Below are 12,293 nucleotides of genomic sequence, written 5' to 3' on the forward strand. Positions count from 1 at the left end.
CCCAAGCAGTCTTTCCTGGTGCGACAGAGGTTCACCTGCACCTCCTCCAACCTCATCTATTGCATCCGCTGCTCTAGGTGTCGGCTGCATGTAACATCGGTGAGACCAAGCGTAGGCTTGGCGATCACTTCGCCCAACACCTCCGCTTGGATCGCAATGACCAACCTGATCTCCCGGTGGCTCAGCACTTCAACTCCATTCCGAATCCAACCTTTCTGTCCTGGGCCTCCTCCATGGCCAGAGTGAGGCCCACCACAAATTGGAGGAGCAGCGCCTCATATTTTGGTGGGCAGTTTACACCCCAGCGGTATGAACATTGACTTCTCTAATTTTAGGTAGTCCCTGCTTTCTCCTCCCCTTCCCAGCCCTCCCTCACCCCACTATCTCCACCTCTTCCTTTCTTCTTCCCGCCCCTCCCACCCTCACATAACTCTGAAGAAGGATCTCGACCTGAAACGTCGCCTATTTCCTTTGCTCCATAGATGCTGCCTCACCCGCTGAGTTTCCCCAGCATTTTTGTCTACCTGCTGTTTTTTTACCTCTCTTGCTGGGAGAGTGCTCATTAATTGTCCTGGGACTTTGGGGGGGAAAAAAACAAATGAAAGATTTAGTTAGGTTTCTGGTATTTATTGAAATATGTTAATTACAAACCTGTAGCCAAAATACAAAGACAAGGCAAATCCATCTATAAAACATATAAACTGCAATGCTTTTTTTAAAAAAAACTTACATTGAAAATAGCATAAATCTTTTTTGCTAATACATAGTATCGTCCTTTAATAACCAATAATTGAAAACTGATACAAAGCTTCAATTATTTAATAATGCTAATAACTTGCCATTACAACAGGTTTACAGGTCATTTACATAAACTAAGCATAAGTAGGCACAGCTGGTTAACATTCATTAAAAGCACAGTGCATAAAACGCAAGGTACAAGAAAAGATAATATATTTATTGCCAACTTCATTATAAAACACTGGGAACAAAACTAATTATAAACACATATAAAAGGTATTTAATCTATACTTCATAATATGATTGACAACTTCATACCAATGATGCAAGATCACTGATAAAAATAACAGCTGATTATTGCCTGACATTTTGGTATTTAATTGGTCCCTTTTGGTCCTTCAATAAGGCAGTATCATGATTTCTGGGTGTTTGATGAAAGCAGCAACGGAGAAATTCCATCCAAACTAGGCATTGGAATTGGCATGTGTCCATTAACCAAGCTTGGGAACTGCGGGCAGTAAAATAGGACAAAATTAAAATGACCTTAATGCTCAGAGCAATGGCAGCAGATTTAAAACAAATACATAGGAGCTTACAGAACCCTGACAGCCAAACGTTCAAACCCACTGTCCCATCCCAACAAGGTGTAATATCGAAGTCCCACCAATTACACCATCTCCTTACACTAGAATAGAGTGGTTTCTGCTCAAAGTGATGAAGGGCAGCACTCCGTCATCTAACAATGCCCAATAGATCCAACGAGGTTCAGCAATAGAATATACAACACATTCAGGTGGTATAGCACCATCATTAACACCGAGTGGCATTGCAGCATCTCACTTTTCCCCTGGCATTTTGTTGTAATATTAACTGTCACTTTCCTCACCCTTCCCTCTAGATTCCTCATCTCCATTTCTCGCTCCTCTAATTTATTTCTCTCTCACTTTCTCTCAGTCTCCCTCTCATCCTCTACTGTCTCTCCCCTATAGTTTGCCTCTGTGCCCTCTTATTTTTCCTGTCTCTTTCCCCCTTTTCTCGCTCTCCCTCCATATCTCTCTCCCCCTCTCTGCCCACAACTCTCTCCCATCTCCCTCCCTTCTCACTCACACCATTCTCCCTCCCTCCCTCCTGTATCTCATTCTCCTTCTCCCCTCTCTCTCTCTCTCTCCCCTCTCTCATCTCTCCTTCCCCTCTCATTCTCCCTCTTCCCCTCTCATTCCCCCTCTCCCTCCTCTCATTCTCCCTCTTCCCTCTCTCATTCCCCCTCTCCCCTCTCTCATTCTCCCTCTCCCCTCTCTCATTCTCCCTCTCCCCTCTCTCATTCTCCCTCTTCCCCTCTCTCATTCTCCCTCTCTTCCTCTCTCATTCCCCCTCTCCCCTCTCTCATTCTCTCCCCCCTCCCGTCTCTGTGTACCAGCATCACAAATGAATTGCGCAAAGGGAAATATACGTCATCGGCTTTTTCATTGTTTCATTGAGTTTACACTTCCTTAAACTGACTTAACCGCTGAGAACATTTCAAGCTGCGTAGCAGAGAAACGGAGCTCTGACACCCTCTTGCGCAAGCGTGAAATTCACAAATTAGGAATTTAGAGGAGAAATGAATTAATTTACCAAATTACGAAAACAATTTGATAAATTCATTTAAGAAAACATTGACACAAGTTTGGAATCAATGACTACCTTAAATGAAAGTGCACAATGTTTCACATTAAGAACTGTAATCTCTGGCTATGAACCACAATCTGTCAATTAAAATCAATTTGTGGAACACAAAGTGTTGGAGTAACTCAGCGGGTCAGGCAGCGTCTCTGGAGAACATGGCTAGGCGACGTTTTGAGTCAGGACCCTTCTTCAGATCATATCTTCTTATCCATGTCCTCCAGCAATGCTGACTGATCTGCTGAGTTACTCCAGCACTTTGTGTTCTGTGCAACATCCCAGCATCTGCAGTTCCTTGTGCTTTAATTTAGATTACCACTTTGAATTAACAGCCTGACGAGAGACATAATTCACCTTGATATTAATAAGCACATACCTGAAATAAGGAGCCTGGTCCCTGTAGTCTGGCGGGACTCAAGGGAGCCACTGGACTTAGTGTACTCCAAAAATGAATACTGGAGAGTAAGGGGCTTGGTGTCAACAGAATCCCACTGGGTGTCTATAAATGTAAGAAACATGATGATTAGACAGATGAATGGTGGCAGGCAAAGGAGATCAGTTTAATTTACATCTCACTATACATTGTCAGAGTGAAGCCCAGTGCAAATTGGAGGAACAGCACTTCACATTTCACTTGGGCAGCTTACACCCCAGCAGTATGAACACTGACTATTAACTTCAAGTAACCCTTGCTCTCCCTCTCCCTTCCCATTTTTCCCACCAGTCCTACCGTCTCCAACTACATTATATCCCTGTACCACCCACTCCATCACTGAAGAAGGGTCTCCACCCGAAATGTCACCCATTCGCCTTTCCAGAGAAGTTGCCTGTCCCACTGAGTTACTCCAGCATTTCACGTCTATATTTGATTTAAACCAGCATCTGCAGTTCTTTCCTACACAGTTTAATTTGCATCATCAGTGCGGGGACATTGTGGGCCGAAGCGCCTGTTCCAGTTTAGTTTAGAGATACAGCGCGGAAACAGCCCCTTCATCCCACCGTGTCTGTGCTGTCCAGTGATCCCCGCACACTAGCCCTATCCTACACACTCAGGATCATTTACAATTTTTACTACAAACCTGTATGTCTTTGGAGTGTGGGAAGAAACCGGAGATCTCAGAGAAAACCCACGCAGGTTACGGAGAGAACGTGCAAACTCCATGCAGACAGCACCGGGAGTCAGGATCGAACCTGGGTCTCGGGCACTGGAAGGCAGCCACTCAACCGCTGTGCCACCATGCCACATGTCCTGTGCTGTACAGTTCAATGTTCTACGTCAGCTATTAATCACATTGATAACAATCTGCCTCTGGCCGTGGACACTGTGGCCATGTCTCACCTTGGACACGAAGATCTAAGCTAGCACTCCAGCGCAGGGGCAGAGCAGCACCAGCCCCATGACACGTCACATCTGAAAGGTCCAAGGCCCTCTTCAATGGTAAATATCGGGGCTATTCCACACGGTGACGCCCAAAAGCTGTGACTTGGAGGGAAAGCTGGACTTGGAGGTGTTTCTTGCCTTTCATGTTGATAGAAGGTGTGGGTTCAAGATGTGCTGCAATAGTAGACTAATTAGAGGAGATTTATCAGTGATCCCAGGAATGAGTTGGGTAGCGTATGAGCATTTGACGGCACTGGGCCTGTACTCGCTGGAGTTTAGAAGGATGAGGGGGAACTCATTGAAACTTAACAAATAGTGAAAGGCTTGGATAGAGTGGATGTGGAGAGAATGCTTCCACTAGTGGGAGAGTCTAGGACTAGAGGGCACAGCCTTAGAATAAAAGGATGGACCTTTAGTCAGAGGGTGGTGAATCTGTAGAATTCATTGCCACAGACGGCTGTGGAGGCTGTCAATGGATATTTTCAAGGCCGAAATTGACAAAATTCTTGATCTTGGTGCCAGAGGTTATGGGGAGAAGGCAGGAGAATGGGGTTGAGAGGTAAAGATAGATCAGCCACGATTGAATGGTGGAATAGACTTGATGGGCCGAATGGCCTAATGCTGCTCCTAGAACCTATGAATTTATGAACTGAGTGAGTAACTATGATGCATTTTGTAGACAGTGGGCCCTGCTGTCACAGTGCACTGGTGGTGAATGAAATGAACGTTTAGGGTGATGGGATGCTGAGCAGGCAGTTGCTTCATCTTGGATGATGCTGAGCCTCATGAGAGCTGTTGCAGCAGAACTCATCCAGCCAAGTGGAGAGTATTCCAGCACACCTCTGACCTGCACCTTGTGGCAAGGCTTTGATGTGTCAGGAGGTGAGTCTTTATCCACTGGACCCCCAGTCTCTGCCCCGCTCTCGCATCTATCGTATTTATGTCCAATTCAGATATACATCAAGGATTGGACACCAAGGGTCTACAGCCGACAAATGGCTGGTGAGAAATGTTATAGCAAGGACACAAAGAGCAGGAGTATCTCAGCATGACCGGCAGCATCTCTGGATAGAAGGAATGGGTGATGTTTTGGGTCGAGACCCTTCTTCAGACTGAATCGGGGAGAGGGAGATACAGAGATAAGGAAATGTAGGTGTGAAAACGAGACAAAGGGGATGGAGATCAAGGAAAATGTAGAGTTGATCATTGTAGAATAGAACAAGAAAGCAAACAGAGATAAAATGTAAACCAGGCCAGTCAGACTAGTGGGAGAACTGGGAAGGGGGAAGGATGGAGAGAGAGGGAAGGGAAAGGTTACTTAAAGTTAGGGAAGCCAATGTTCATACCGCTGGGGTGTGAGCTGCCCAAGTGAAATATGAGGTGCTGTATCTCCAATTTGTGCTGGGTCTCTGACAATGGAGGAGTCCCAGGAGAGAAAGGTCAGTGTGGGAATGGGAGGGGGAGTTAAAGTGTTTAGCAACCGGGAGATCAGGTAGGTTTAGGCGGACTGAGCGGAGGTTCAGCGAGACGATCGCCGAGCCTGCGCTTGGTCTCACCGATAAATAGGAGTCCACACCTGGAACGGCGGATAGAGTAGATGAGGGTAGAGGAGATGCAAGTGAACCTCTGCCTCACCTGAAAAGACTGTCGGGGTCCTTGGACGGAGTCGAGGGGGGTGGTATGGGGACAGGTGTTGCATCTCCTGCGGTTGCTGGGGAAAGTAGCTGGGGAGGGGGTGGTTTGGGTGGGAAGGGACGAGTCAACCAGGGAGTTAGGGAGGAAATGGTCTCCGTGGAAAGCGGAAAGGGGTGGAGATGGGAAGATGTGGCTAGTGGTGGGATACCATTTGAGGCAGCGGTATAAATATTGACTTCTCTAACTTCAAGTAACCTTTGCCTTCCCTCTCTCCATCCCTCCCCCCTTCCCAGTTCTCCCACTAGTCTTACTGTCCTGGTTTACATTTTATCTCTGTTTGCTTTCTTGTTCTATTCTACAATGATCTAGTCTACAGTTTCCATAATCTTCATCCCCTTTGTCTCATTTTCACGCCTCATATTTCCTTATCTCTGTATCTCCCTCCCCCCTGATTCAGTCTGAAGGGTCTCGACCTGCCTGCTTCAAAAAATCCATCATTGTACCGGTACCAAAAAATACCTCCCCAGCCTGCCTGAATGACTACCGTCCGGTGGCCCTTACCTCGGTAGTCATGAAATGCTTTGAGAGGCTGGTGAAGAATCACATCTGCGCCTTCCTCCCTCGGAACATGGACCCGTTGCAGTTTGCATACCGTCCGAACAGGTCCACGGACGATGCGGTCTCCCAGGTCTTGCACACCGCTCTCTCCCATCTGGACAGCCAGAAGGGGGGCTACGTGAGGATGCTGTTCATAGACTACAGTTCAGCCTTCAACACGATAGTCCCCACCAGACTGGCTGGGAAGCTAATGGAATTGGGGCTCAACACCTCCCTGTGTGCCTGGGTCCTGGACTTTCTCAACACCAGGCCCCAGGTAGTCAAGATGGGAGGGAATACATCGAAGTCCCTCACCCTGAGCACAGGATCGCCCCAGGGTTGCGTCCTCAGCCCCCTATTGTACTCCCTGTACACACATGACTGTGTGGCTAGGTTCAGCTCCAATTCAATAATTAAGTTTGCTGATGACACTGTGGTGGTGGGCCTGATATCAGACAACGATGAGAAGGCCTACCGGGAGGAGGTGGCTGATCTAGCACTCTGGTGCCAGGATAACAGCCTCCTCTTGAACATCAAAAAAACGAAGGAGCTGATCATGGACTTTAGGAGGGCACATCATCCGAGGACGTACACTCCATTGAGGATAAATGGGGATCCTGTGGATAGGGTGAACTGTTTTAAATATCTGAGAGTCCATATCTCCGAGGATATGACATGGGCATCACACGCCTCAGCACTCGTGAGTAAGGCAAGGCAGCGCCTTTACCACCTCAGGCAATTGAGGAAATTCAGAGTGTCTCCGAGGATCCTCCAGTGCTTCTACGCAGCGGCTGTGGAAAGCATCTTGTCCGGAAATATTACCATCTGGTTTGGGAATTGCTCTGCCAAGGACAAGAAGGCTCTGCAGAGAGTAGTGCGTTCGGCCGAACGCACTATGGGAACTTCACTCGCCCCCCGGCAGGATCTATACAACAGGAGGTGCAACTCCAGAGCAAATAAAATCATGGGAGACCCCTTCCACCCCTGCAACGGACTGTTCCAGCTGCTACGGTTAGGCAAACGCCTCCGTTGCCATGCGGTGAGAACGGAGAGGTTGAGAAGGAGTTTCTTCCCAGAGGCAATTCGGATTGTAAACGCCTATCTCACCAGGGACTAACTCTACAGAACGTTTTTCCTTCCATTATTTATTATGTAAGAGAATATGTTTGTTATGATTGTGTTTATAATTTGTTTGGTTGTTTGGTTGTTTGTCTTTTGCACAAAAGTCCGCGAGCATTGTGTATGTGACAAATAAACTTGAGTTGACTTGACCTGAAAACGTCACCCATTCCTTCTATCCAGAGATGCTGCCTGTCCCGCTGAGTTACTTCAGCATTTTGTGTCTATCTTTGGCTGAGAAGGTTTAGATGTGCAGAAACACGGAACTGCAGGTGCTGCTTTATACACAAAAAGAACACAACAGAAAGGGCTGGATACAGTGACCGTGGAGAGAATGTTTCCATTAGTGGGAGAGTCTAGGTCCAGAGGGCACAGCCTCAGAATAAAAGGAAGTACATTTTGGAAGGAGATGAGGAGGAATTTCTTGGGTGGTGAATCTGTGGAATCCATTGCCACAGAAGGCAGTGGAGGCCAAGTCGATGGATATTTGTAAGCCGGTGACTGACAGATTCTTGATTGGTACGGGTTACGGGGAGAAGGCAGGAGAATGGGGTTGAGAGGGAAAGATAGATCAGCCCTGATTGAATGGCGGAGTACACTTGATGGGCCAAATGGCCTAATTCTGCTCCTAGAATTTATGAACTCAGCTGGATTAACTCAGCGGGTCAGGCAGCATCTCTGGAGAACATGGATAGGGCTAATGAAGGGTCTTAACCCGAAATGTCACTGATCCACGTTCTCCAGAGATGCTGCCCGACCCGCTGAGATACACCAGCACTTTGTGTTGTTTTGGTGAGAAAATTCTCTTGGTTTAATTTTTAAACTTCCCTAGATTAAGGGAAAATTCCAAGAAATTGGAATAAAGCGGATGTAACTCCTACATTGGAAAAAAGGGAGACAGAAAGCAGGAATCAAGAGGCCAATCACCTTAATATCAAACACCCTTCAGATTAGTTACATTATAGCACGATACTTGGAAAATCCTGAATAACCCTGGAAACTCCATCCCATTTCATGAATTTATAAGATAACAGTTGGCATTTAAGAGGCTTTTAAATTGGCACATGGATATGCAGGGAATAGAAGGATATGGATCATGTGCAGGCATATGATCCATATCCTTCTATTTATCTTGGTACCATGTTAGGCATAGACATTGTGGGGTGAAGGGCCTGGGCCTGGGCCACACTGTTCTATGTTTTAGTTCAGTTTATTAGTTTAGTTTAGAGATACCACGTGGCAACATCCCGCGATGACTAGCGATCACCCGAACACTAGGGACAATTTACAGAAGTCAATTCACCTACAAACACGCACGCCTTCGGAATGTGGGAGGAAACCAGAGCACCCAGAGAAAACCCACATGGGTCAGAGGAACAACATACAAACTCCGTACAGACAGCATAAATAGTCAGGGTCGAACCCAGGTATCTGGCGCTGTAAGGCAGCAACTTTAGTTTAGTTTAGAGATACAGCGATCCCCGCACACTAACACTATCCTACACACACTGGAGACAATTTACACTTATACAAAGCCAATTTACCTACAAACCTGCACGTCTTTGGAGTGTGGGAGGAAACCGAAGATCCCGGAGAAAATCCACGCGGTCAATGGGAGTACGTACAAACTCCACACAGACAGCACCCGCAGTCAGGATGGAACCCGGATCTCCAGCGCTGCAGGGCAGAAACTCTACCGCTGCACCACCGTGACACCACTGCTTTATAATAAATGTTGCTGACACATGAGCACACCTTGATACAGCTTTCTCCTTCCTGCCACAGGCTGAGCTGGTGTGATTTTAACATCGTATGTGAGTGGGCGGATGGTGCAGCTACCTGACTAACTGTGATACAGGCCGGCCTACAAGCTGGAGCTCAAACCACTAGTGTCAGAATCCCCCAAGATGCTGCCATAGAACCGTGCCTGAAACCCATAAACATCTGAAGCTGTTAATGTACAGTCATTATATATGTTATGTCCTTATAAACAGCCAATGATTACAAATGTCCTTTAGTTCACTTTAGAGATGCAGCTCGGAAACAGGCTGTTTGGTGGTGGCCAGCAATCCCCATACACTAACTAACACTATCCTACACACAATAGGGAGAATGCACAATCTTTACCGAGCACAATTAACATAAAAAACCTGTACGACTTTGGAGTGTGGGAGGAAACCGGAGATAAACCCACGCAGGTTACATGGATACCGTGCAAACACCACACAAACAGCACCCAAAGTCAGGATGGAACCCGGGTCTCTGGCACTGTGAGGCAGTAACTTTACCACTGCGTCTCCACGCCGCCCACATAAACATTTTTTTAAATACTTTTAAAATTGAAATGATCTTTCCCTTTCCCTCCCAACCTCTCCCTCCCTCTCTCTTTGTCCTTCTCCCTCCTTGCGGCTACAAGCAGAGGGAAACGGAGCCCGCAGACAAACTCAGCAGGAAATGTTTTGTTGCCGTTCTGTCTGGGTTCAGTGGGAGAGCAAAACAGAGGGACTTCCATTGTCCAGACGGTGCTCTCACTAACCTCCCAGGTCTGCATGTGGATTATGCTCAGAGGAGCCTTTGTTCCAACATCATGATATATGAACATTTGTTAAAATAAAACATTCACATTCTTTCTGAAGATGCATTTTTTTTTAATGTAATGCATAATTGCCTGGATGAAGTGGATGTGGAGAGGGTGTTTCCACTTGTGGGAGAGTCTAGGACCAGAGGGCATAGCCTCCGAATAAAAGAACATTCCTTTAGGAAGATTAGGAATTTCTTTAGTCAGAGGGTGGTGAATCTGTGGAATTAATTGCCACAGACGGCTGCGGAGGCCGTCAATGGGTATTTTTAAGGCAGAGATAGATAGATTCTTGATTAGTGTCCGGGGTTATGTGGAGAAGGCAGGTGAATGGCGTTGAGGCAAAGATAAATCAGCCATGATTGAATGGCGGTGTAGATTGGATGGGCTGAATAGCCTAATTTGCTCCAATTATGAACTTATGAACATTAAAAAAATGTATTAATTTACATTTACTTATCAAGGGAACAAAGTGGTTCCGGACAGAGGTGACATTTTGCAGGCAGCGTGTGGGTGAACGTTTGTCCACACATTCTGGCCTTTGGCAGCGCGACTCTCGTCAGCAGCGGCCTCTGCAGCCCGTCCGCGTTTTTATTATTTTTTGTCTATGTTTCTATGTAGTTTTTGTTATTTTTTGTTGGGGTGTGTGTGTGGGGGGGTGGGGTGGGAGGGAGGGGGTAACTTTTAAATCTCTCCCTGCACGGGGGAGACCCAACCTTTTCTTGTCGGGTCTCCATTGTCGTTGGGGCTGCAACGAGGAGCGGCCTCCAACAGGAGAAGACCGGGGACTCTGGTGCCGACGACTCACCGTCACCGTCGCGGAGCTGGCCGAGTCCAGAGCGGGTGGAGCGGTGGTGGAGTTGCTGCTGCTGCTGCTGCTGCTGCGGCCCGACCTCCGGAGATTCGGAGGCTGCAACTGCGGTTCTGGCGGACGGCGGCACCAGGAGCCCGCGGGTCCCTGGAGGGAGACCGCTTTTCAGGGCTCTCGCAACGGCGACTTCTCCCGCCCGAGTTGCGGGGTCGAAGAGCTCCTGGAGCAGGGCATGACATCACCGCCCCGCGCGGCTTGGAATGGCCGCGGGACTCTGCGAGCGCCCGCCGGGGGCTCTAACACCAAGACCCGGTGTGCGACCTCGCACCACCCGGCGTGGCTTTAATGGCCTCGGGACAATCGCCATCGCCAGCCGGGGGCTTTGGCTTTGACTCTGACATCGGTGGGGGAGAGTGCAGTGGAGAGATAAGTTTTTTTGGCCTTCCATCACAGCGATGTGATGGATGTTTATGTAAATTATGTAGTGTCTTGGGTCTATTTGTTTGTAATGTATGGCTGCAGAAACGGCATTTCGTTTGGACCTCAAGGGGTCCAAATGACAATTAAATTGAATCTTGAATCTTGAATCTTGGAAGCAGAGGTCTGCAGCCATGACTACAGCAGTGGCAATGGTGCTTTTAAGCCATTTAAATGCATGGGTGATCTTACGATGGCCTGATGGATCCGATGAGCTCAGGGGACCCCTGGAATACAAGCATGGCAACTGTGAGCATTAGGGAGGCCTTGAAAATAGACACAAAAAGCTGGAGTAACTCAGCGGCTCAGGCAGCATCTCTGGAGAGAAGGAATGAGTGACGTTTCGGGTCGAGACCCTTCTTCAGACTGAGAATCAAGGGGAGAGGTACGAAAAAGTACAAAAAAACAAGTAAATGAAAGGTACACAAAAGGACAAATCAAAGCCAGGATGCCGACTTTGATTTGTTGCTTTCATTCCTTTCCTCGCAGGTGACATCAAGTGGTTTAGTTTAGTTTCGTTTCAAGATACGGCTCAGGCATAGGGAGGTTTCACGGCAGTCGGGTCACGACCCATGACCCGTACTGTTGCTACGCTACGCCAACTGGAGGACACACGATGAACTGCAGGTACGCACTGACCATTGTTTCCAGCGTAGCGGGCCCGTTAAAACCCCACCACTGAAATGGTCAGTTTTTGCACTGTAAATAATTATGGAAATCGGGATAAGCGTGTTGTCCCTTCAGCTCTCGCTTCTATCTACCGTCATTTCTCCTCACTTTTGGAATTCTGAAGTAGGATAAATGTCCCTCAAGCTTACCCCGACTTCCACAATTTTTTACAGCGCAAAAATTCACAATTTTGGCGGCTTTTAACAGGTAGGAAAGTACGCGCTTCGTGTATTAGCAACATATACTGGAAGCTGCGATGTCCTCCAGATGGATTGGCGGCTCCGTGTGTCAAGCCCTATGACCTGGTGACCTTATGTGCAACCCCCCTAAAGTCATTCAAGTCCTCTGACAATTCCTTGAACATGTCCCAGTTCCATGCTCTCCAGCTCTCTGACTCCACGACAGAGGAACACACTCACCCAACCAAGCAAACACGCACTCTGCACTTGCTAGCCCTCAGTCTGAACTAGGGTTCCGACCCAAAACGTCACCTATTCTACTTCTCCAGAGACGCTGTCTGACCCGCTCAGTTACTCCCGCACTTTGTGTCCATCTGTGGGGTCAACCAGCATCTGCAGTTCCTTGCTACACATGGCGGAGGCCTCCACTGTACTAGAAATGTGTTT

At 47.6% G+C, this 12,293-nt stretch overlaps 1 protein-coding gene across 4 annotated transcripts in view; it reads right to left on the reverse strand.

The window, feature by feature from the left end:
* Positions 1–606: 606 nt before the first annotated feature.
* Positions 607–12,293, reverse strand: part of elk3 (ETS transcription factor ELK3) — a 46,791-nt gene continuing 35,104 nt past the window's right edge. For 3 of the 4 annotated variants that reach the window (XM_055652760.1, XM_055652759.1, XM_055652761.1), the window contains 3 exons: positions 5,978–6,128; positions 2,777–2,899; positions 607–1,246 (listed from right to left, as the gene is read on the reverse strand). In XM_055652760.1, coding sequence (XP_055508735.1) covers positions 1,230–1,246; positions 2,777–2,899; positions 5,978–6,128 — 291 coding nt within the window. In that variant the 3' untranslated portion in view covers positions 607–1,229. The remainder of the gene's footprint in view (positions 1,247–2,776; positions 2,900–5,977; positions 6,129–12,293) is intronic. The other variant, XM_055652762.1, reaches the window with a different exon arrangement.

The sequence above is a fragment of the Leucoraja erinacea genome, chromosome 22 (genome assembly GCF_028641065.1).
Source record: "Leucoraja erinacea ecotype New England chromosome 22, Leri_hhj_1, whole genome shotgun sequence".
NCBI classification, from domain to species: domain Eukaryota; kingdom Metazoa; phylum Chordata; class Chondrichthyes; order Rajiformes; family Rajidae; genus Leucoraja; species Leucoraja erinaceus.